This window comes from Physeter macrocephalus, chromosome 8 (assembly GCF_002837175.3).
Source record: "Physeter macrocephalus isolate SW-GA chromosome 8, ASM283717v5, whole genome shotgun sequence".
Classification (NCBI taxonomy): domain Eukaryota; kingdom Metazoa; phylum Chordata; class Mammalia; order Artiodactyla; family Physeteridae; genus Physeter; species Physeter macrocephalus.
In genome coordinates, this window is record NC_041221.1 from 42,255,425 (window position 1) to 42,281,288 (window position 25,864).

Genomic DNA, 25,864 nt, shown 5'->3' on the forward strand with positions numbered 1-25,864 from the left:
CCCCTGCATTGGCAGGCGGATTCTTTTTTTTTTTTTTTTTTTTTTGGTACGCGGGCCTCTCACTGTTGTGGCCTCTCCCGTTGCGGGGAACAGACTCCGGACACGCAGGCTCAGCGGCCATGGCTCATGGGCCCAGCCGCTCCGCGGCATGTGGGATCTTCCCGGACCGGGGCACAAACCCGTGTCCCCTGCATCGGCAGGCAGATTCTTAACCACTGCACCACCAGGGAAGTCCAACACTTTTCTTCATCATTCTCTTCTGTTCACCCTTTCTGGAGCTCCTATTATTTAGTTGTTGGGCCCCCTGGATTGACCAACTAATTTCTTAAGTTTTCTATCTTATTGTCCAATTATTTGCCATTTTGCCCTAAGTTTTGGATTCCCTAACTATATCCTCTACTTTTCTACTGGGTTTTCCATTTCTGCCATCCAATTTTTATTTTCCTAGTATTTTTGTTGTTGTTGTTCTCTGAATATTCTTCTTTTTAAAACTACCATTTTGTTCCTGTTTTATGGATACAATATTCTCTCTTATTTCTCTGAGAACAGTAATGCCTTTTTTTCCCACATTTTTCTTCTCCCTCCATAGTTTCAGTGTCCTCTGAGTTCTTTTTTTTTAAAAAACAGGTTTATTGGAGGTGTAATTTGTATGCCATAAAATTCACCCATTGTGAGTGTCTAATTCACCGATGTTTAGTATATTTATTGAGTCAGTCAGCCATCACTGCAGTCCAGTTTTAGAACATTTCCATCACCCCAGAAAGGTCTCTGGTGCCCGTTTGCAATTCATCTCCATTCCTAACCCTAGTCCCAATCAGCCAATAATCTGCTTTCTGTCTCTACCCATTTGCGTTTTCTAGGCATTTCATATAAATAGAATCATACAGTATATGTTCTTCTGTGTCTGCGTTTTCACTTCACATGCTGTTTTTGAAGGCCATCCTTGTTGCAGCATGCATCAGGAGTTTATTCCTCTTTACTGTTGCAGAGTATTCCCTTGTGCTGCTGTACCACATTTTGTTTTGACATTCACCAGTTGACTAGACATTTGTGTAGTTTCCACTTTGGAGGAATTAGAAACATCTTTTTGTTATTTTAATATTTTATTTTGTACTCTGTGTTTCACGTTAGAGAATTTTTCCCAAATGTATGACATTCTCTAGCAGTCTGCTCATATTTGGTAAAAGAGGCCAAGTAAGTTACTTGGAAGCTGTATGTGTGCATGGTGGGCGGTGGTGAAGTGGGGGCTTCTTTGTAATTCTTTGGGGAAATCTTCATATCAGTGTTTTTCATCCTTTTCTCTTGGGCTGGTGGTATTTTCCAGAAAAGACTCTTCCAATGTCTTGGCTGGAGGGTATAATCCTAGCTTCCAGTATTCCGGGAGTCGAGAGGAGGGAAAAGGCTGAAATGTCCCAAATTCTAGGACATAAACTCTTACTTAATCCCCCTGTTTTCAGTGGGAGATCCCTGCCTCCTTCAGCTGTGCCTGGTGTCCCTGAGTCCAGAGACGCTCTGTTTTATTATCTTCTACTGCACAGAGTAGAGAAGGAGATCTGGAGATGCTTTTTTTAAATAGACTTTCAAACAGTCTTTCTATTCTTAGCCCTACCATTATCTTCTCCCCCCACCACCATTCCCCCAGCTATCTGGTGCCAATTTCTGAGCCTCTGGGCTTCTGCCGTGTAAAGTAGGCTACCTCCCTGCTCTACCCACTGCCAGTTTGGGATTAGCTTTCTTGGATCCACTAATCCACCTACCACTTTTTCATCTACTTTGCAGTATCCGAAATTTTACTGCTATTTTGTTCTTTCCTGTTATTATTATGGGTTTGTGCTTCTATAGAAATCCTTTTACTCTTATTTTCATAGCATTTTCATCCGGAAGAGAATATTTATTCAACCAGCCATCTTTATTGAGAATCTCAATTTAATTCTTTAATGAAAAATACAACTTCCAGTTCCACATAATTTATGTAAATACCTCACTCTCAAGGAAGTACTGAATAACCCACCACTCTTTAAATGTGAGCTGCACATAGTGACTTCCGTCCAAGAGTACAGAACAGCAAGGGGTGAGGGAGGAGTAGCTTTATATTGGAGATGTCTGAGGAACCCTCCCACAGCCTGGTGATCAAGGCCAACATCAGCAGTGATAAATCATGCTGATCGTATGCACCCTTTGTGGTCTCACTCCCCCAAACCTGTAACCTCAGTCTCATCGTGAGAAAAACATCAGATAAATCCCAATAAAGGGACAATCTACAAAGTACAAGACTACTACTTCTCAAAACTGTCAAGGTCATCAAAAGCAAGGGAAGATTGGAGAACTGTTACCACCAGGAGGAGCCTAAGAAAATATGACAAATAAAGGTAATATAATAACCTGGGTGGCATCCTGGAACAGAAAAAGAACATCAGGCAAAAACCAAGGAATTCTGGGGCTTCCCTGGTGGCGCAGTGGTTGAGAGTCCGCCTGCCGATGCAGGGGACACGGGTTCGTGCCCCGGTTCGGGAAGATCCCGCACGCCGTGGAGCGTCTGAGCCCGTGAGCCATGGCCGCTGAGCCTGCGTGTCTGGAGCCTGTGCTCCGCAACGGGAGAGGCCACAACAGTGAGAGGCCCGCGTACCACAAAAACCAAGGAAATCTGAATAGTGTATGGACTTCAGTTAATATTAATGTATCGATGTTCATTAATTGTGACAAATGTGCTGCATTAATGGGGAAACAGCAGTGGGGCATGTGGAAACGCTTTACTATCTTTGCAACTTTTCTATAAATCTAAAATTATTCCTTTTAAAAATTTATTTAAAAAATAAAAATAACTGAACCTCTAATTTATACTTTGGCTATTTATTGATAACTTTATGCTGATAGAAATGTACCAGGAATTATCATTTTACAATTTGACTCATATCTACCTCGCACCAAAACCATTAGCAATCTGTTCTAATTTGTGTATTTGAATACTTTATTCATTCTCTTTTCCAAATGCTTATTGAGCAAGTTCTATGTTCCAGGAAATATACCTGGTGCCGGGCTACAGAGATTAATAAAATATGATTCCTGTACCACCAGAAGTTTACGTTCTGGGAACACAGACCGTCCTAGAACACTTATTGTATTCCACTTCTCCAGAAGCAAACCAGCTACAATGAACACATTTTGCTATTCCTATTAAGAGTACAAAGAAAATAATAGCTGAAATTCTTCTCTAGCTTTAAATGCTTTTGTTTAGGTGAGACATGGAATTCATTAAAACTGCATTATCAATTAAGAAACGTGCAGGATGATTAGCTTAAAACCTGGTAGAAAAGAGCGTATTGACAACCGAGAAACAGAACTTCCTTCTTTTTGACATGACGACACATCCCCTCACCAACAACAACATTAAGCAGCGCCTCATCAAGAAGGTGCAGGAAGCCGTTCTCGACAAATGGGTGAACGACCCTCACCGCATGGACAAGCGCCTGCTGGCCCTCATCTACCTGGCCCACGCCTCGGATGTCCTGGAGAACGCGTTCGCGCCCCTCCTGGACGAGCAGTACGATTTAGCCACCAAGCAGGTGCGGCGGCTCCTGGACTTAGACCCTGAGGTGGAGTGTCTGAAGGCCAGCACCAACGAGGTGCTGTGGTCAGTGGTGGCCGCCTTCACCAAGTGACCCTGCGCAGAACCGAGCGTCCTCCTTTCTCTCACGGCAACCAGTCGTTTTTCTTCCAGGGACTTCTGGTTTTCTGCAGTTGGTATTTCCCACACTGTAATTGGCTTTTGTTTTATGAAATGGTGGGTGGCTTTTCCTGTTGTGGGTGTGTACGTGCAGGAAGCTGCTGGTATGAGAGACCTTTCTGTTTAGGTTTAGAAAAAAAGGTTTTACTGCCTATTGGCATTTCATTCCTTCTTGAGTTCAAGAGAGTTGCCATTCTCACTGTAATAGGCTTTGGATTTTTGTTATTGAAGCACAGTTTGATTTACAATGTTGTATGAGGTTCAGGTGTACAGCATAGTGATTCAGTTATACGTATATCTATCTATCTATCTATCTATCTATCTGTTCTTTTTCAGATTCTTTTCCCTTATAGGTTATTACAAAATACTGAATATAGTTCCCTGTGCTCTACAGTAGGTCCTTGTTCATTTTCTATTTTATATATAAAAGTGTGTATAAATAAAAAAAGTGTGTATATGTTAATACCAACCTCCTAATTTATCCCCCTCCCCTTTCCCCTTTGGTAACCATAAGTTTGTTTTCTATGTCTGTGGGTCTATTTCTGTTTTGTAAATAACTTCATTTGTATCATTTTTTTTAGATTCCACATATAAGCAATATATTTGTCTTTGTCTGGCTTACTTTACTTAGTATGATAATTTCTAGGTCCATCCATGTTGCTGCAAATGGCATTATTTCATTCTTTTTAATGGCTGAGTAGTATTCCATTGTATATTTGTGCCACATCTTCTTTATCCATTCGTCTGTCAGTGGACATTTAGGTTGCTTCCATGTCTTGGCTATTGTAAATAGTGCTGCTATGAACATTGAGGTGCATGTATCTTTTCTTGAAACTACCTCCAACTTCTTTTTCTTTAATTTTATTTATTTTATTTTTATGGCTGCATCGGGTCTTATCTGTGGCACACGGGATCTTCGTTTTGGTGCACGGGCTTCTCTCTAGTTGCAGCATGAGGATTTTCTCTTCTCTAGTTGAGGTGCGTGAGCTCAGTAGTTGTGGCGCGAGGGATTCGTTTCCCCACAGCATGTGGGATCTCAGTGCCCTGACCAGGGCTTGAACCCCCGTCCCCTGCATTGGAAGGTGGATTCTTTACCACTGGACCACCAGGGAAGCCCCTCCCTCCAGCTTCAAAAGCACATCATTAGCATTTCTTGAGTTTAAGTTTTTCCACAAGTACGAATTCTTCTATATTCTTAACTCACCAAAAGTAAAAAGCTGTACCTATTAGGGTATTTTTCGGTAAAGCTCAATCTAGATGCATACCTTAACAATTTTTTGCTGGCATTATGCTAAGTGACATGAGTCAGACAAAGAAAGACAAATACTGTATGCTATCACTTATGTGTGGAATCTTAAAAAGCCAAACTCATAGAAACAGTGAATAGAACAGAGGTTATCAGGGGCTAGGGGTTAGGGGTGGGGGAAATGGGGAGGTGTCAGTCAAAGAGTACAAACTTCCAGTCATAAGATGAGTAAGTTCTGGAGATCTAATGTACAGCTTGGTGATTATAGTTAATAATACTGTATTATATACTTGAAGGTTGCTAAGGGAGGAGATCTTAAATGTTCTCACCACGAAAAAGAAATGGTAATTATGTGATGGAGGTATTAGCTAAGGCTACGGTGGTCATCACTTTGCAATACATAAGCGTATCAAATCAATAGGTTGCATACCTTAAACTTACGTAATGTTATATGTCAATTATATCTCAATAAAGTGGGAAAAATTTTCCTTTCCGTAATCTTATATTTGTATATTTTCACTATTAAATCTTAAAAGTAAATTGCTCCATAAAGCTAATTGGGTTGTGTACATCCATTGATGCCTTATATCTTGTGGACTTCACATGAATTTCTCCTCAAATTGCTGTACCAATACACATCTGTTACCATAGCTTTATAATCAATCTCGATATCTGTGAGGACCTGTCATTCCTCAGAATTGTGTTAGTGATTCTGAGCCCTTTGCTCTTCCATATGAATTTTAGGAACATCTTATCAAGTTTCTTGAAATATCCTGTTGGGATTTTGATTGGTATGACATTGGCTGTACAGATTTATTTGAAAGAACTGACATCTTTATGATATTGAGTCTTTCTATTTAGGACCATAGCATAACTTTCCGCGGTAAATTAAATACGGCCACAAATTATTTGCAGCTCCTTCTATTAAGAGGTGGAGTCTGTTCCGCCACCTCTTGAATCTGGGCTGGCTTTGCTCTCTGATTTATCCAATAGAATGTGGAGGAAGTGACATCTTGCCAGTTTCAGAGCTTGGGACACATAAAGTGATATGGTGTCTGCCTTCATTCTCTTGGAATGCTGCCTTGAGACTACCATACCATAATGAAGCCCAGGACAAAAGGGCATATGGAAAGAGAGACCCAGCTGTCCCAGCTAAGTTCAGCACCCTGCCAGCTGACCTGCCAGCTGAATGCAGCTGTGTGTATGAGCCCAAGTGAAAGCAGCAGAGAACTGCTCAGCCAACCCAGAGAACTGCATAAAATGGTGTTGATTTAAGCTGTTAAGTTCTGGAATGTTTTATTCCACAACAAAGACTAGTTGAAAGAGAAACTGCTATCTAAAAATGAGGTGCTGCTATAATAAAAACTGAATACAAGTGTCATGGCCTTGAGACTGGGTAGTAGATAGAGGCTGGAAGGGTAGCAAGGAGACTATTAGTAGAAGCTGGAAAATTAGTGAAGAAACTATTATTGAAGTCTGGAAGGATGGTAAACCATGTCTTGTGCTAGTGAAAAAGCTGGCAAAACTGTTACCAACACCACATGAAGCAGAAGAACCACCTGGCCAACCCGTAGAATCATGAGAAATATTGAACTGTTGTTCCATTAAGACAATAAGTTTTGGGGTGGTTTATACAGTAAATAGTTGAAAGACTAATGAGCTTGTGGATCTGATTGTTATGGACTGAATTGTGTCCCCTCAAAAATGTATATATTTAAGAATGGGATACAGAAAAGCCATCTACACTTGTAAACAAGTTTGTCAACTTTGCTGTAGAGTGATCCGGTGGGAGCAACAGGCGTCATCGCAGCGAACCCACAAAAGCCAAAATGTGGAGATCTTTTCTCTAGGACCGTTCAATTTCTCCAGGGAGAGACCTCTAATTTCTTGACTACATGGTAGATATCTTGCTGCAGGCATTCTCAGAGAGAATGAGTTGGGGTGGGGTTAAGAGGAATAATAACCAATTTCCTTCTTGATCATCCTACACAAAGAAGGCAAAATGACAAACCCTGATAACAGGCCCAGATTTCCCAATTATCATTTCAGTGCCTCATTTGAAAATATAAGCATAACAAGAATCACCAGACATCTGTTTTTCCATCAGTTCTGTTTTCAGCCCTATATCTCATTTTTGTCCACCAATGTATGTCCAGTTTTTGATCCCAGAATTCTCTAGGGTTCTATGAGTCAAATCTTCCTTCTTGTCCCAATTTTCCTTTGGGAGCCCTTAAAGCTATGACTTTCTCTGCCTTTCCAAATCTCATCTATCTTGTTTTCATCAACTGATGGCCCTTTTACCTTTTATTTCATTATTTGGGTCTACATATTTTTCATTCATTAACTGTAACTATAGAGACATCTCAAGAGAGATAAAAAATTGTAAACAAGTGTGGTCAAATCTTTTTAATGAAAAATATGTGGGCACAATAAGATCTTTTCTGCAGAGTCAAAAGCATCTTAAGACTATGGTAAAATCAAAGAGAAATGCTTTACAGTAACGTAAGAAAGCAATTTTCTTGGTGAAATCATATATGCTAAGTTGTTTTTTTTTTAATTAAAAAACTTTTTAAAAATTTATTTATTTTGGCTGCATTGGGTCTTTGTTGCTGCGTGCGGGCTTTCTCTAGTTGGCAGCGAGCGGGGGCTGCTCTTCATTGCGGTGTGCGGGCTTCTCATTGCAGTGGCTTCTCTTGTTGCAGAGCACAGGCTCTAGGCACGTGGGCTTCAGTAGCTGTGGCTCGTGGGCTCTAGAGCGCAGGCTCAGTAGTTGTGGCTCACGGGTTTAGTTGCTCCATGGCATGTGGGATCTTCCCGGACCAGGGATAGAACCTGTGTCCCCTGCATAGGCAGGCAGATTCTTATCCACTGCGCCACCAGGGAAGCCCATGCTAAGTTATTAATTCTGGCTTCACCACCTGCTAGTCATATGATTTGGGGCAAATTATTTGCTCTCTCAGAGTCTCAGTTTCCTCCTCTCTAAAATGAGATTAATAATACCTTAATTATTATTGAGTTATGAGCACATACAATGTGCTTAATAAATATATTTCATTTTTTGCTTTGAAATTATTAACAAAAATGGAAATTAGTGAAACGCTCATCAAGACAGGTCAAACAGGGAATTCCCTGGTGGTCCAGTGGTTAGGACTCCACGCTTCCACTGCAGGGGCCCCAGGTTTGATACCTGGTTGGGGAACTAAGATCCCACATGTCGCGCAGCCCGGCCAAAAAAAAAAAAAATAACTGGGAGTAGGTTGGTGACCATGTTGCTTAATGACATTGTACTAAGAAATCTATTTTCTCTCTTGAGAATCCTGTATAATCATAGCTAATGAATGAAAATATGTAAACCCAAACGATGAGATAAAAGGTAGACAAGCCATTAGTTAATGAAAACTAGATAGAGGAATGCTAATTAACTTTGAAAGGCAGAGGAAAGCATAGCTTTGGAGTTAGACAAGCCATTAGTTAATGAAAACTAGATAGAGGAATGCTAATTAACTTCGAAAGGCAGAGGAAAGCATAGCTTTGGAGTATTTGTGAAACCATAGATCTTCTTCCTAGAAAAATGTATGTGTGCCAAACATTTTGCAATCAATTTTAGGGCTTTCACAGGCCCCTGAATCCTATCCACTGATTCCTAGTAGAAAAAGTCATCAACCTGAAATAGGACACGTGACTTGATAAATATTTATACTGATACAAAGCACCAAAATGTCAGCCAGAGCTTTGCCCAGTGGGACATAATTTTGAATCACATACTGTGATTAGTCTTTAGTATAAACAAAAGGGAAAGCAGCCGGGCATACCATTAGGCTTTAAGTAAAATGCAAGGAATACATACTCTCATTCTCAGGATCATATTAAACTGTCATCTAGAACTTATAACTGAAGGCGCATAAAATAAACAAATCTGCGGCATCTGAATTTTTAAACAAATCCTTAGAGACATCCGTCACAAGGCTGAGACATTTCCTGGAATTGCATACGTTGGAAACAGTCCTTGATGCAGTAGCCTGGTAAGTTCCACTAGTTCAGAGCTGACAATTTTGCCCTGCCTCTTTCCCCTGAGTGGCAGTTGGTTTCATCATTGAGGTGATCAACTAGGAGTCACCTTAAGGCATAGAACACGCAATATGAAACAGTCTTGCTTTCTAATTGGAAATGCCTTCATTTCTATCCTCATCTATTCCTACGTACAACAGGCATCAAAGATAAAGTGCAGAAAAACATTTTTTTTCACAAGACTGCTTGCAGTTTTCTGTTTTAGCCAGTTGATATCATTGAGAATGTTTAGACTTTTCACACATCTTGATTTCCCCCAAAGTAATGCAACAAATATTTCTTAAAATCTTCCTGTGCTGATCATCCTCGTTTTGCTTCCTTTTGCTCCCTGGAGGTGCACTCCACCTTGCTCTGGGTCCCTGGAGATGGACCACTATGGGCAGCATCACTCAGGGTCCCTTGACAACTGGCTGCCAGTAGTCAAGGGGAACTGAAGATGAGAGAAGAAAGGGATGTAGGGTTATTTCTTCTTTTCTTCCTTCCAGTTTTGCTGAGTCTCAGATGGTTGCTGCATTCCTCCACAGCTAGAGATTCTGCTGGGTGGTTCATCCTCCATATCTCAGCTCTCACTGGGGTCCAGTAATTCTCTTCCTCCCCTTTGTCCCTCTTGTCCTTGATGTGGTAATGACTGCCCGCTATTGCTAGCCTCTGGGTGCCTCAGTACCCTGTGCTTGTTTCCTGAAAGAGTTCCCTTATTAAAGTCCCTTCCTTGGAACTAACTGAGGTGCAGTCAGCTTCCCGCTGGAACCATGGCTGACATACTTCATCGATTTTCTTTTCTAACAGGTAAGGCTTATGAGGCAGAAAGACGAGAGGAGAAAATTTTTGAGGAAGAGATAGAAACAGTATGGTTTTTAAAGACAAGACTTAACTGGATAACAGAGAGACGAAAAACCCATCAAAATGAAAATATTCTTTTCTTTGCAATAGATTTCGTAGTACAATGTCACTAAGCAAAATCGTCACCAACCTACTCCGTTTTTTTTTTTTTTTTTTGGCCGGGCTGCGCGACATGTGGGATCTTAGTTCCCCAACCAGGTATCAAACCTGGGCCCCCTGTAGTGGAAGCGTGGAGTCCTAACCACTGGACCACCAGGGAATTCCCTGTTTGACCAGTCTTGATGAGCGTTTCACTAATTTCCATTTTTGTTAATAATTTCAAAGCAAAAAATGAAATATATTTATTAAGCACATTGTATGTGCTCATAACTCAATAATAATTAAGGTATTATTAATCTCATTTTAGAGAGGAGGAAACTGAGACTCTGAGAGAGCAAATAATTTGCCCCAAATCATATGACTAGCAGGTGGTGAAGCCAGAATTAATAACTTAGCATGGGCTTCCCTGGTGGCACAGTGGATAAGAATCTGCCTGCCAATGCAGGGGACACAGGTTCTATCCCTGGTCCGGGAAGATCCCACATGCCATGGAGCAACTAAACCCATGCGCTACAACTACTGAGCCTGTGCTCAAAGCTATGCTTTCCTTTGCCTTTCAAAGTTAATTAGCATTCCTCTATCTAGTTTTCATTAGCTAATGGCTTGTCTACCTTTTATCTCATCGTTTGGGTTTACATATTTTCATTCATTAGCTATGATTATAGAGGATTCTCAAGAAAGAAAAAAGATACACACTTGTGATCAACTGCTTTTATCATTAAGAATCATGGCTGAATACAAATCTACTGAAAGGGAAATTGGGTGAAAGATGAGAGAGCTATAAAAAATTTTTTTTTTGAAGAGATAGGAATTTACAACAAAGATACCCTCCCTGACAGTCTTGTTGGCTGGTCTTATGGTGCCTTAGGTGAGAGAGTTTGGGATGTAAAAAATAAAAAGTAAGACAGTCTTTCCCTGCTTTTAATGATTTGTCCATGAACAGGATTGGTCTAATGATCCTGGATTGGGACCCATTCTTTGAAATTGAGAATTTCATCATAATGAGTTGGCCGAAAACTTTGTTTGGGTTTTTCGTAAGATATTACAGAAAAACCCCAAAGAAAATTTTGGCCAGCCCGATATTTATTCAGGGTTTTTATGTGATGGTAGGATAATATTCTTGAGCCTGCCAAGATGATTACAGGCAGCCCCATGGATAAAATAATTGGTAGTCCATCTTGGGAATGGTGCCTTGATATAAAAGATTTGCTGTCTGTTTGGGCACGTGTTACATAGATATAAGGAAGGGGTCTCAAACTCAAATGCTTTTGGGACCTAGGCTTGTATGAGGTGGGCAAATAATGCTGAAACAAAGAAGTTATGCTCTATATCAAAAGGGGGCAGTCTTTAGTCAACTCCACTTTTTTGGTTAAAAAAAAAATTATGATTTGTAGAAGTTGGCAACTAATTCAAAACATTTTAAAACACTGTGTGGGATGAACATATGTTTCGAGGGTGTATTTGGCCCAAGGGGTACCGGTTTGGGATCTCTGGTGTAAAATAGTCGTTCCCAAGCCTGGCTGCAGATCAGAGTCATCTTTGGAGCTTAAAAAACACAGATGCCCAGTCCCCTCCCCAGACTTGCTGAATCGCATCTCTTGGGGTGACGCTGAGGCACAGCCAAGCTTAAGAACCACAAGAGCAAAGAATGGTTGATGGAAGAGCATTTACCACCCTTAAAACTACAAGATTCAAAAATGATCACCATAAAGGGAGTCAGAGAGAAATGAACAAACTATCCCCATGGAAGAGCAAAAATGGTGAAGACTTACAGGAATGTTGTTTGAAACGTGTTTGCCCATGTTTCAAATTTTGTTCTTCTGATCTTTTTAGAGAGCTGTGCTTTCTAAGCCACTAGCCATGTGCAGCTACTTAAATTAAAATTAATTAAAGTTAAAAAAATTTAGAATTCAGGACATCCTTAGTTGCACTAGCCAAATTTCAAGTGCTAAGTAGCCACATGTGGCTTGTGGCTTCTGCATCGGATGGTGCAGATATAGAACATTTCCAACATTGAAGGAACTTCTACTGGACAGCGTAGGTATAGAAAGTATATATGAAAATCAAGAGAACCTTGTAGACTTTTTAAACCACTCATGTGGAATTCTGATATTTCTAGCGAGTAGTAAATGTTAGTGCAGAATAAAACATTTCTAAATTGGCCACATAGGTCGATGCCCGTAAAAAGAGTGATGCTTACTCTAATGCAAATTAATTGTAGATATGGAGATATTTTTAAGTGCAAAAGTATGCATGCGATCATTGGACAAATATTTATTCAGGGCCTTCTATGTGCCAAGCACTCTGCTTTGTGTTTTTAAATTATTCATGGAGTTGAGTAAGGTTAAAAACTTGTCTTGGGCAGCTTCCAAGAGTTATATTCTCAGGTATAAATATTACCTTTAGTTTTCAGTCTACTTTTCCCTTTTAATTCTCTGGAGCTCCCCTTACTTAATGCAATAGCTATCATTAGGTTGAAACATGTTATTTGGAATATGTAATGTAGCTTAATGATTTAAAAAGAAGAGAAAGGCAGCAATGGCTAACAGCAGAGAAGTTTTCTCTTATCTGAAAAGTGTAGATGCCTGGTGATGGGTTTTGATCTGACTGTGACTAGGTGCAGATACGGCACTCTGCCCCACATTGTGACTCCAGAACAGCGTCCTACACAGCCGTTCAACCCCAGTCCATGCATGCTTCTTACTTCTTTCACATGTGACATATGCAGTGGGATAAAAATCCAGAGAGACACACAAGACAGAAAGAACCCTAAAGTTAAGGGCTTTAGGCCTTGGGGTTAAGTACAAACTTTTAAATTTGTACAAAAATCTGAACTCTTGAGAATCAGACACCCTAAATAAAAAAGCAGATGTTTAGGTACAAAAATCATAACATAATTTAGAGAAAGCATTGTTGGAAAATGTTAAGAATTGTTTATTATAATCTAGCTTCATGGAAATCCTGATTAAGATGCAACCAAGCTGAGGCATAAATAATCGCTGGGCACAAGATGGGAGTAAAGCTGACCATTCAGAAGATGGAGTGGCTTGGTGCCTAGAAGTCTCTAATCATGAACAGTTAATGAATTCCTCAGGGACATATGGATTGGATTTTAAAATGGTCCAACAAGTTAACTTATTTTTTGTCTGTGGCAGAAATCTGATTGGGTATTTTATAGTCTCCATATGGCTCTTAGGATAATAATAATAAAGGCTGAAGCTGCTTCTGGAATGCTGTAAATACTTGAGTCCTTATCTTTGCAGTGGTTACATGTCCCTGATAATGTTAAGGAGTCATGACTAAGGGACTTAATTCTGGGAGTTTTGCTTCTGGTCTTCTTTTAGGATTGCAAACCCTGTTTATATAATCTTACCTCATAGCATGAGCCACTTCCTTTATGAAAGTGGCAGCCAGGCCTATTGGTTCACCATCAATGAATGACTTGCACACAATAAGTGCCATGGTGACTTGAGTCACTTGCACACACACACACCTGTATTTATAATCCATATGAATGACATGCCAGGCTCTGAGTTAGGTGACAAAAGATCAGTAAAACACAGACCTTACCCTTGAGGAACCCATATTCTAGAGGGGAAATTCTATGACTGAACAAATAATTACAACGTGATGTAATAAATGCAATAACAGAAATACAAAATTGGGAGACTGATGTAAATACATATAGGAGGAGATTGTTTGGGGATTGTGGATAATAAATCTTCTCTTATTTGATGTTGACTTTACAACAAAGATAAAGAACAACAAGGATAAAGAACACATTAGTGTATTGTTACATCCAAGGCTGTAATATTATTGTTTTAATCTTGGTCATCATCCTGTGTTGAAATAGCCTCTAAACTTCCTACTCCCAGACTGAAGCCAGGGGAGGGAAGAACCTGAAATGAGGCCAATAAAGAACTAAGTAGTGGATGGGAAATCAATTCCTTTTTTTTTTTTTTTTCCAAGCCACACAGCATGCAGGATCTTAGTTCCCCAACCAGGGATTGAACCCATGCCTCCTGCAGTGGAAACGCAGAGTCTTAATCACTGGACCACCAGGGAAGTCCCAGGGGAAACAATTCCTAACACCCAGAAATGTCTGTGTATGAAACACCAAGTAGGTGGGTCTATTATTTAGGCTGGGGACATCAGGCCATGTGGAGTGGCACATGGCAAAGGAGAGCCTCAGCTCAATGTCAGGAGTGGTTCAACAGACTGGGCTTTCAAAATAGCAAGTGTGGAGCTGACTGGTTAATTGTGAGGAGCAGTGATCTAGAACAGCACAAAATGCAATAGATCCATTAAAAGAAGTTTACACAAATGTAATTAAAGAAATAGAAGCAAAACCTTGGGTTTTAGCTACATTGCTTAGTGACTTTATGTGTGTTAGGCGGACATGGTCCTGAGTGGGCAGTCATCTTGTATTGACATTATGAAAAGTGAGGCCATAAGCTATAATTGCAAAATATCATTATGGGCAGGATAATAAGCTTAAATAAATCTTTAATATCTGAAAAGATCCTAAGCCTTCAGATTGCTTTTCCTCTGGATGGAAGGCAAGAACTCTTGCTGAACTGTTTGTGCTCTTGTCCCTGCCCCATTTCATCTGAGTTTACCATGTGGTCTAAGATTAAGAGTTCTCCAAGGCAGAATTTGTTCTCCATCTGTAGTACTAGGGTGTTAATATCCCAGACTACTCAAGGCATGTGAATCCTTTGATCTATTTCACTGCCAAATAGTCAGCCAGCATGCCCTGGCACTGCCTTCACACCGGGTCTGTTCTGATAGGTTGGTGCACTAACTATACCAATTGTTGAATATTTTGGATATTAATCCTGCTATATTACTAAAAGATAGAGATGTGCATGAGGTGGAAGTATAAAATAAGGCGATGGATTTTAATAGACATGCTCAAATTTGTACTTTCAAACTGACAAACTTAAAAATAGTGTTCTTGGATGAGTCCTCCTCAGAACATATTAAAAACAACGTTAAAATTTTTTCCTGAGATATTTCTAGAAGGAAAAACATTCATTTGGTTGTATAAGTTACGGCCTGTTAAGAAATCATTCATGGTATTTATAGTTGTGCTGTGTGTTAGATCTCACGGTAGACCGTGGTCAGTTTGTTTAATTAAATAATGCAAATATCTTTCTTTTGAGCTGTGCCCCTCCCCCATGTCACATTATGTGACAATGTTAAGTTGCACCTAAATTTACAAGCAGTAAATAAAACACTGGAAGAGCTGAAAGCATGTAATTTTATGTCTTTGTGCCGGGGCAGACATATTTGTGGCTGATTAAAAAAAAAAATGTAAGAAGCTGTACTAATTCGCTCTGTAAGCTCAGATCTCTGCTAGTCAGGCAAAAATGCACACGAAGACCTGCGCTCACCTTGCTATCTGGGACAGCAAGTGTGGTCCCCACTTAGGTTAAGAGAGCGGCCAGTAGAAGGATATTCAAAACCTTTGTAATGAGGCTCCCTCACCTGTTGTCCTTGATATTTCTCTTTTTGGAAAATGTACTAAAAAGTGCTTGTCCAGGGACCAGACATGTATCAAATGACAGGATCTATTCAAGTGACGAATCTGGATTTGTGTAATCCGTATATTTATACAGTGCTTACAGTTTTAAAAATACTTCCCCACACACTATCCCAGTATGGGACCCGGGATATTTTTTTACCCTCCTTTTTTTTTTTTTTTGGTTCGCGGGCCTCTCACTGTCGTGGCCTCTCCCGTTGCGGAGCACAGGCTCCGGACGCCCAGGCTCAGCGGCCATGGCTCACGGGCCCAGCCGCTCCGTGGCATGTGGGATCCTCCCGGACCGGGGCACGAACCCGCGTCCCCTGCATCGGCAGGCGGACTCTCAACCACTGCGCCACCGGGGAGGCCCCTACCCTCCTTTTATAGATGAAGAACCCATGACTCAGCGAGGTTGAGAGATATTGCTCACGACACACGTTCAGGCTGGGGCTGAGGACACACCCAGTCCCTCAGCTCTCAGTAGTTCTACCTTGTTCTACAGTTGTGAGCAAAGAACTTAGTGGAGGGAGAAGTCCAGCCTCCGGTCTGTCAGGTGACATGGCAGGCTGTATACTTGGTCTGTGGCCACTTTGGCAACAAATGGGGCCACCCTTTGGTAAGGACGAGTCCCACTTGTGCTTATAGGGCTATTCCCTATTCTGTTGCAGAATCAGGACGTCGGGCCTTCTTGGTATGCACCTCATTCCTAGTTCAGAGCCTGGCACATACGAGGCACACAACAGATATTTGACTGAAGACCCTGAAATGTCACCAGGGCATAAAAGAGAGAGCTGGCCCAGCTACGCGGCTCATCCACTGGTGTAGGCGACAATTACTATATTCAGCTGGCAACACTCTATTGACTGGCCTACTTTTGGCCAACTCAAGAGGTCTTATTTCTTGCATACAGGGACAGGAAGGAGAGTTGCTTTCCTATTTAACCAGATGAGAGTAATTTTGACTTGTGTAATCACTGCCCAAGTACTGCCAGCCACGTGGAAAATGAAGGCCATCCATTGAGTAAGTTTTCATTCATTCAGAAATTTGGCTTTGTTTAGTCAATCCCAAGAGTCTCATTACAAATATGAGATGAGAGAGCAAGGCCTCGCCAGGAAGTTGCTTGATTTACAGCGACTGCCCTTGTTTGTGTGTGTGTGTATGTGTGTGTGTGTGTGTGTGTGTGTGTGTGTGTGTGTGTGTGTGTGTGAGAGAGAGGGAGAGAGAGAGAGAGAGACAGGGCCTGGGAGTTAGACCTCACCCTCTGTCTTATGTGAGAGCCCGCCCCAGGGGCTGGGGGAGCACCTACAGCACCCACTTCGGTCAGCCTAGCTCAGCAGGGAATGTCTCCTTCAGAGAGAGAGCCCTGGCAGTCGGGAGAATGCCCCATCCTCCATCATACCAGACTTCTAATTCACTGCTCTGCGTGCTGCCTAGTCCTAGACCAGTAACTGCCAAACCGACTTGATAAAATATGCCTGCACCATTAACCAGCTTCCCTCCGTGTAAGCAGGAAATTACCTTGGAAGAAAAGCTGAAACACAGTCCAGATTTCAAGCTGCTGGGAGTGCATTGACAGTCTTTCTCTAGCTTCAAGAAGGCACCCCCCTCCCCACATTTATGCATCATAGATACCTCTTTTTAAAAATTATTTTAGCTATTGAGGCATCACCACTTGTATCTTCAGATTGCAACAATTCTTAGCAATTACTACTGGCATACAATAATTGATTTGGGCATTTCCACATAGGTTACTCTTTGCCTTCCTTTTTTAAAATGTTTTTTAATCCCTAACAGAACTCTTGCATGGAAAGCTCTTGGAACGACTGTGAGAAAATGGACGAGTGGAGAGAGAAATTGTGCTTTTTAAAAAAATTTCTCACCGTGCTCATCGAAATTTCTGGGTCAGCAGTTTTCCTTTAGGGAGCCTTGATTTTTGATTAATAGAAAAAGCATAAGCCTCAGCCAAGGCCCTTGGTGCACATATGATCCACCGTGGGAATAGCTCATGAAAGGCAGTGTCACTTGAACTTCGTAAAGCACACAGCCCTAAGAACAAACAGAATACCGAGGCGTCGTGATGTGCCAGAGGGAGACGTGGCTTCAGCGCGTGCCCCTCGTCTTACTGCCACGACAGCCTTAGCCACAGCAGCTGTTCTTCCCTACATTTGTAATTGCACTAGAAGGTCACGAGCCTATGTGGCATCGACCATTTTTCTCTTTCTCTGGGAAGCTCGCCCCGAATTCAGGGGCAAGGAAACCCAAAGGCTATTTCTTGAGGGAACCAAGAACAAACAGCAGTGGAGGGGCTTGCACACCTTGGTCTCGGTGGGAGTGGTCATGAGGAAGGTTCCCATGGCATAGTGTGCTGTGTTCTTCAGAGGCATGGGGCTGCCACAGGTGCTGGGCTCATCCTTGTGTATCTGTCTCTCTTGAAAAATACACTGCCCCTGCAGCCGCCCTCAGGAGTGTGAGACGTTCCTCTGTTTCCAGCAGTGAGAATCAAGTGTCAGGGCAAGGGCCTTGTGCTTGGGACGATTGAAACCTCCTCCAGTTGGGTGCCGTGATGGCTGGCACCCTGGCTGAGGCTGTTCATAACAAGCACCTTGTTCTGAGTTTGCAAGGTCTGTGGAGCTCTTTGTTTTTAGGGTACCTCTGGGGAGTTGCCCACACCTGGCAGAATTCCTCAGAGGCTCCGACAAAGAAGAAACTCTGTTTTGTGCCCAGGGTTTGTGGCTTTGGTTTACTGAACCACCTGGCCTGGCCCACGTCTTATCTTTCTCCCACCTTCTCGCCCCAGCTCCCCTGGGCCATTCACCTAAGGCACTTTCTTTCCTACCTCTCTGCTCGCTGGCAATCCAGCCTCTCCTGGTTTTCTCAGCTCTCCCCCCACCATGCTCCATCTGACTCCCAGAGCTTTCACACCTGAGGAGTCTCTGAACACACCCCTCTCTCTGGCCCTGCATGCTCTCTTCTATTCCTGTTAGAGTCGATCCTCATGAAGGCAGCACAACTGCCCCTCAGTTCTACTCTGATGCCTCTCAAGGTGCTGGCAACTGCTACATGCAGGCAAGAAAGGAGGACTCATGGCTCTTGGCTTGCTGTGCTCACCTGTCACTGCTGCCCAGGTGGGTAGTAAAGCATCCTGGCCAAAGATATACAATGGAAACTGCCTAAGATCCTGTATAACCTTTGGCCCAGAAATGACTGAAGTCAGGATAGCCTGCCTTCTAGTAAGCTGGGAGTGCTGGGATGGGTTGAACCACTAGAGAGATAGAGGCTCACACTGGCATTACTCCTTCCCAGCCCCGACCCGGTTCTGACAGTCCCCTGGGTGGGTAGAGGAGGGATGGATATGTGTGGTGACAGCAGGCCAGATCTCTCTTCCTTCTGGCAGAATGAGGTGGCTAATCATGCATAGAGGGATGGGGAGCTTTTCCCTGGAAACTGGAGACCATAGTGACCCAGGGACCCAGGGCCAGTGAATCTGGGAAGTCAGTGTCGAAAAGAAATGCCAAGAGGGGCTGGGAATCGGTTGTCGAGGGATGACAGCTGAGTGCTGTCCCTGAAGGGGGCTCGTAGCAAGCAGCGCGTGGGAGTGTCCACTGCACTGTGCAATTTGAGGAATCATAAGCAGGAGACTCAGAAAAAAGGAAATCTCCAAAATGTCTGTAAAGAATTAACAAGAGCTATTAGGATCGTGGGGCTAGACCGAGAAAGGGTCCATTGTCACCCCTCCCCCCATCCCGTCCCCACCTTCGTCTTGTCCTTGGTAATTGTGGCAGTAACACTGTGGGTTGGGATGAGAGTGGCCTGACCTGGATTTTAGCCCACCTGAGGCCAACGGGAAGTGATCCAACTCTTCTTGCAGAAAAGAGAAGAGATTGGACCACAAAGAAGTGTTTGACTTTGCAGTACACTGATAAAGGAAGCCACTCCCCTTTGCCCAGGTTTCTGACTTTGGCTTGGCCCCATTATTTCATCTTTCCCACTGCCAGCACAATAGGTTACTGGAAGACTGACCAATTTTCAGTTGTTTTAAGGATGATTTCAGGATAAAGATGAATCTGAATGAACCCCTGTACCAGCAGGTGCACCTAGAGAAAACAGGCATGCCCTGTTGGATGCCCCATGACTGAGAGCGTCTCTCTTAAACCTCCTAACCTCAGGTGTGATCAGGGCCAGGGATGGACTGATAACTTACCATATTGCATTTTAATAATGACCCTATCAATATCATTTAGGTTTCAATTGTGTGTGTGTGTGTCTGCGTGTGTGTGTGTGTGTCTGCGTGTGTGTGTTTCACTCTAAAGCAATGCTCGTTCCAGGATATGGGGAGCCAATCTGAGAATGTTTTCTCACTTGGCCTCTTCCATCCACTCTGCCCTGGCATCCTCTCACTGAAATTTATTAGTCTTCTGTCCATATCATTTGTTACTGATAGTTTCAAATGTTGGAAGCTCCTTCCTGACGGTACATATCTCTTTTCTTCAGTCTTTCATTGTTAAATATCACAGTTCATCATTTCGAACACTAAGCATTTTGAATTATTTTCATTGGTTATAGGTTTGGTTTCTGCGTTAGGATTCAGTGGGCTTATTTAAAAATGAATGTCGTCTTTAACAGGTTTGATGGGTCTTAGAGATCAAGGGTGGCTGTTTCACAGATGCCACACAGACATGGCTGATGAAGTTCACGTGCTCATTCAAGTCCATTTCTTCCTTGTCTCCCATTGATTTATGGAGTTGCTCATCCTCAGCAAATTCATAGAAAGTGGTAGAAAACATTCTAGGGTGCCTTGTCTCCACAAAGGACACAAAATTGGTTTTGAATGACTTAGAGGAAGTTTGATCAGGTAATGGAAACAAAGGGGAGCCCTCCTTTTTGGGACCTGGGCACAGTGCAGAGCGCGCATGCTCACTGCGTGAGACTGGAGTGTGGACCATGGAACATGGACCAGAGGGGCCGATTAGTTGGATTCGGGTCCTGGGTCTCTCACTAACTGACGGGAAGTGCACATGATCCAAGGATCATTGAGACTGAAATAGACCAAAGTCAAGCTATTTGAGATGGATCAAAATTTTAAACAAGGCTTCTTTTTAATATAAAAAATGTAGCTACAAATTATGAAAATAAAATTTTCTTATCCAATAAAATAAAATAAAACAAGATAGATTATCATTGCAACTATGTGTTCATTCTTAGAATGAACACACATAAATCTCATGTGGATATTTCGGCATAATTTTTAAAATGATACATGGCATGGTACAACAGCTTTCACTTAATGTGTAATTTAATAGCAAAAATGTTTTGGCAAACATATTAGAAAGTTTCATTCATTTTTCCAAGGATCTCTCATAATCCCTTGACATTTAAATTATTGTTTTTTGAAACCCACATCCTGTTACCATGCTTGTTGATTTTTCTTCTCCGAATGTTAACTGGTTTACCTAGTTCATCATTGGTTTTTCATGCATTTTCAGCAATACTTCAATTCTTTCATCAACTTCATAGACTCCTGTATCTTTTGAAATAATTGCAAAGGTACTTTGTAATCAATTGGCATTTTTACTTGCATTGCACTGTGCTCTTTCATTTTTTATTTTGAAATTTTAGGCTTACAGAAAAATTGCAAAAGCAGAGTTCCTACATACCCTTTACCCAGATTCCGCCTAATGTTAGCAACTTACATAACTAGGGTAAATGATCAAAGCCAGAAAATCAACACTGGCACATGATTTTTATCTAAACTATAGACCTTATTGAAACTACACAAGTTTTTCCACTAATACCCTTTTTTCTGCGTCAGGACCTGGTCCAGAATCCCACATTGCATTTAGTTGTTATGTCTACTCGGTGCCCCCTGAATCTGTGCAGCTTCCTCAGTCTTGCCTTTTCTTTCATGACCTTGACATTTCGGAAGAGAACTGGCCAGTTATTTTGTATACTGTCTCTCCATTTGGGGTGTTTGTGATGTTTTCTCAGGATTCAATTGAGATTATAGATTTTTGGTAAGATCTCAGGAGTGATGTATCCTTCTCTGTGCATCCTACCGGGGCTACGTGATGTTGATGTGTCCTCTCACTGATGATGTTAACTCTGCTCATTTGTTAAGATGGTGCTGCTGGGTTTCTCCACTGTAAAGTCACTATTCCTCCCTTTGAAATTAAGCAAGATTTTTTTTTTTTTTTTTTTTTTTTTTTTTTTTGCGGTAAGCAAGATCTTGAGAGAGGTATTTTCAGAGTATGGACATATCCTATTTTTCTTCAAACTTTCATTCTCTAATTATAGCCTCTATAGACAGATCTTGCATGCGACAGTTATTACTGTGGTGTTTGACAAAGGGTGATTTTCCTATTTCCCTCATTCCTTCTACATTTATTAATTGGAATTTGGATTTTGAAGGCTTAGGACAAAAAAAAGAATATAAAATACCTCCGTATTAACTTTTATATTGATTACATGTTGAAATGTCAATTTTAAGATATATTGGGTTAAACAAAACATAGTATTGAAATTAGCTTCCCTTGTTCCTTTTTTCTTTTGCGGTACGCGGGCCTCTCACTCTTGTGGCCTCTCCCGTTGCGGAGCACAGGCTCCGGACGCGCAGGCTCAGCGGCCATGGCTCACGGGCCCAGCCGCTCCGCTGCATGTGGGATCTTCGCGGACCGGGGCACGAACCCGCGACCCCTGCATCGGCAGGCGGACTCGCAACCACTGCACCACCAGGGAAGCCCTCCTTGTTCCTTTTTACTTTGTATAATGTAGCTGCTAGAAAACTCAAAATGATATATGTGGCCACACCTATGGCTCAAATTACATTTTTATAGGACAGTGCTGCCCTAGAGACTCAGATGGTGGACTCTTATACCTATGCCAGAATGATCGTGAGAATTAAATGAGAATGTTATATAAAGTGTTTGGCATAGTGCCCAGCGTATAGTAAGAACTCAATAAAAATTGGCCATTATTACTGAGTTTGAAAGGACAGTCACTCTTGTGAACTCTCAACTTCTCAGGGGAGCTCGAATGTTTTCATTAAGAACATCATTCACTCAGGACTTCCCTAAGAGGAGGAGGGCCTTCTGGAGACACTGAGCTCTCCTCAGACCTGGAAGATGGGTGTTTTAGTTGAGAGCCAGTAGAGAAAACCAAAGCTTGCTTATGGAAAACTGGGCTGGTCACTGATTTCCAACAGGAGATTGAAGAAGAGGAGAGGAAAGGGAAGAATGCATACTAATCCAGCCTCTGAGATGTGTCTGCCTTGTGCAACAGATGCCTAAATGAAAAGACTTTGGTGAATGATAGATAGGGACTCATGCTAGGCCTTCAGTTATCAGTGATGGATGGTCTGCTTAAAAGGCATCTCTTCATTCTCCATCAGTCCTGCAGGTAAGGCCACCTGGTGCTCCCCCTTATTCTTGGGGCATAACTGATGAACGTGCCAGGCTGAGTCTACGTACCAAAATATGCTTTTCCAATTATTAGCCTCCCAGGTATATTCTCTTCCTGATGGCAGTTAGGACACAAGCCAGATTCCCTTGATCTAATGACTGGCAGTGCTAGCAAATCTTCTCTGGATCTGTTATTTTACCCTAAAAGTTGTTTGGGCTACAGGCAAAAAAATAATGAAAAAGCGTGAGATGATCCATATTCCACATGTGCCTCTGTAAAGATACATGGATCATTACTGAAATCATTTTACTCAACCACCTTATATAAGTAGTCTTTACCACATACTAGGCATCATTCAAAGTCTTTCCTTATAATAAGTCATTTAATCCTCATGTCAACCCTATGAGGTAGATACTGTCATTATCCTTCTTTTACAGATAAGGAAACAGAGGCATAGAGAGGTTAAGTTACTTTCCCAAGATCACATAGCTAGTTAGTGGCTAGAACTGGGATTTTATCCCAGGTGGTCTGGCTCCAGAGTCTGTGCTCTCAACTATGACTCATATTGCCTCCTGCCCAAAAAAGGAGAAAAATCAATGGTAGCTTTGTATTTGAGGTTTTAAAATTAAGGCCTACGGAGATTTCTGCTCACCTTAATGGGAAGTTGCTCCCCTTGTCACAAACTGGCAGGACTCCCTTTTCCAGAGGAGGAAATTGAGAGGATAGTCTGAAGGGCTGTCTGTGATTTGCCCAAAGCCAGGGACAGTTGTTTTTAAGAAGGACAATTATTCACAAAGAGGATAGAAAATCTTCTACACTGGCTGTCCCTTATCTTTAAAGAGTGAATTAGTTCAGCTGGGTAAATATGTCTCTCTCTAGTCCTTTGGCTTTCTATATTTTGTGTGCTATCATTTGCTGAAGATATGACAGTGTGCTCTTTGCTTGGGTTTGCAGCTAGGAGACCTATAAGTGTTTTCCCACCTCCCCCAGGAATGCAGCCAGAAAAAGTCATGGCATCCAGGAGCCATCTGGGAATGCTTCCCAGACCTGCTCCAAACTGGGGCACAGAGCCAGCTGCACACACCCACCAGCTTCAGCCTTCACCTGGATTAGACTCACTGCAGAGAGCTTTGTTACCAAGAATGATTTATCTGAGATCCTAGCTGTCCAGATTCTGACAGGTGGTCCTCTGGGAGGGAAGTAGCCGAGATAAAGCTCTGAGTTCAATGTGTAAGGTTCAGACTTGATCGGCAGCTTTGGCTCTGCCACCGCCAAGCTCTGGAAGTGTGGATATACTCCTTACTTTGATTGCTTCCAAACTCCTTTGTCTGCCTGAGAAATGAGGGTGATGGTACCTAAGCTCACATCAACCAAGCTTGCAGAGGTAGCTGAGAGATCTAGAGAGGCACTTAGAGCCTCTTGATGTGTTTTCATTATATTTACTTAGGCAATGGAATTGTATGAGTCAGGGTTCTATCAGAAAACAGGAAGCACACTCAAACAGGAATAACTAGGATTTTAATTGACAAAGGTGTAGACAAGTTAAGGGAATCCAAAAGGGGTAATGAAACATGCCAAGGCCATCAACAGCAGGGAGCTGTAACTATCGTAGGCCAAAATAAGCAAGAGGAAGCCATATCTATAGGGAGAGGGCCAGGTGCTTATAGTGATGGATTAGAGAAATCCCCTGATAGGAGCTAAGACCTTAGATAGAGCAGCGGAGTCACTGTCAGACCACAGTCTAAAGAAGGAGCCGGAGGGATTAAAGTCTCTTCCTTGCTGTCTTGCCTCCAATCTCTGGCTGGTGGTACCCGTTGGTCAAACCAAACCAGAAGGCAGAAGGCAAGGAGCACAACAGGAGGTCAGCCTCCTGAGGCATGCAGAAGGGTGTAGGATAGTGGGAAGCAGATCTGGAGGGCAGGCAGGAACTATCCAGACTAGAAAACACAAGTTAGTATAATTTTTGGCTTCCGGGATTAGATACGTTGATTTTTTAGAGGTCTTGCACTATGAAAAGTCAGATATGCTTGTTATAGACAGCCAAACAGGAGAATGATTGAACTGAAGAATGAATCATGCTACATGTTACAAGAACAAAATGTTTTTTAGGTACCTTCTTTCTTTGTCAAATCAACAAGTGCAGAGGCGATTCAAAGTAAGAACATAATAATACTAAAATATAAATATTATCTAACTTTGGCCAGTACCAGGCAATTAACTGAATGGTCTGTGTACATTACCTCCCAGTATCATCAGCACAACCTTAGTATGCTATTGCTATTCATTCATTTATTCAACAGATATTTTCTGAGTACCTATCTTGTGCCAGGCACGGTGTCAGTAACTGAAGATTACATTTCTGAACCAGATAGACAAAGATTTTCTAGCATGACGCTTACCGTCTATCTTAAAAAGCAAACGTTAAACAAACAATTTCACAAAGAATTAAATCCAGTTGAGATAAATACTTTAAAAGTACATAGTGGGCTTCTCTGGTGGTGCAGTGGTTAAGAATCCGCCTGCCAATGCAGGGGACACGGGTTTGAGCCCTGGTCAGGGAAGATCCCACATGCCACGGAGCAACTAAGCCCGTGGGCCACAACTACTGAGCCTGTGAGCCACAACTACTGAGCTCGTATTGCCACAACTACTGAAAGCCCGCGCACCGCAACAAGAGAAGCCACCGCAGTGAGAAGATGAGAAGCCTGCACACCTCAACGGAGACCCAGTGCAGCCAAAAATAAATAAAATTAAAAAAAAAAAAAAAGATGTAGAAAGCTGAGTTGGTTCCTATGTTCCACCTCCCTTTAAAAAAAAAAAAGTACATAGTACTGTGAAACAGGGTGCCTAACCCAATCTGAGAGAAAGGGAAGGGCTTCCTGGAGGAGGGGACATCTAAGCAGAGTCATGAAGAATAAGTAGGAGTTGGACGAGGGAAAAATCGAGGTAGAAAAAGGGCTTCCTC

At 42.1% G+C, this 25,864-nt stretch overlaps 1 protein-coding gene and 1 long non-coding RNA gene across 5 annotated transcripts in view; both read left to right on the plus strand.

Moving 5' to 3' along the window:
* Window positions 1-25,864, plus strand: part of LOC114486700 (uncharacterized) — a 62,105-nt gene that overhangs the window by 28,596 nt on the left and 7,645 nt on the right. The window contains exon 7 of one of the 4 annotated variants that reach the window (XR_008618034.1): window positions 1,869-2,192. The exons of the other annotated variants lie outside the window; for them this stretch is intronic. This is a non-coding gene — a long non-coding RNA (uncharacterized lncRNA). Of the gene's footprint in view, window positions 1-1,868; window positions 2,193-25,864 lie in introns of those variants that run through there. 4 annotated transcript variants of the gene reach the window in all.
* On the plus strand, window positions 2,938-4,017 carry LOC102982470 (Golgi phosphoprotein 3-like). Its single transcript, XM_028493465.2, has one exon. It carries the CDS (start codon window positions 3,357-3,359, stop codon window positions 3,657-3,659), a length of 303 nt encoding a protein of 100 aa, XP_028349266.1. The 5' UTR covers window positions 2,938-3,356; the 3' UTR covers window positions 3,660-4,017.

What these genes read in the sequence shown, in the direction of transcription:
- LOC102982470 (XM_028493465.2), top strand. Translation starts at nt 3,357, where the DNA reads ATGACGACACATCCCCTCACCAACAACAACATTAAGCAGCGCCTCATC.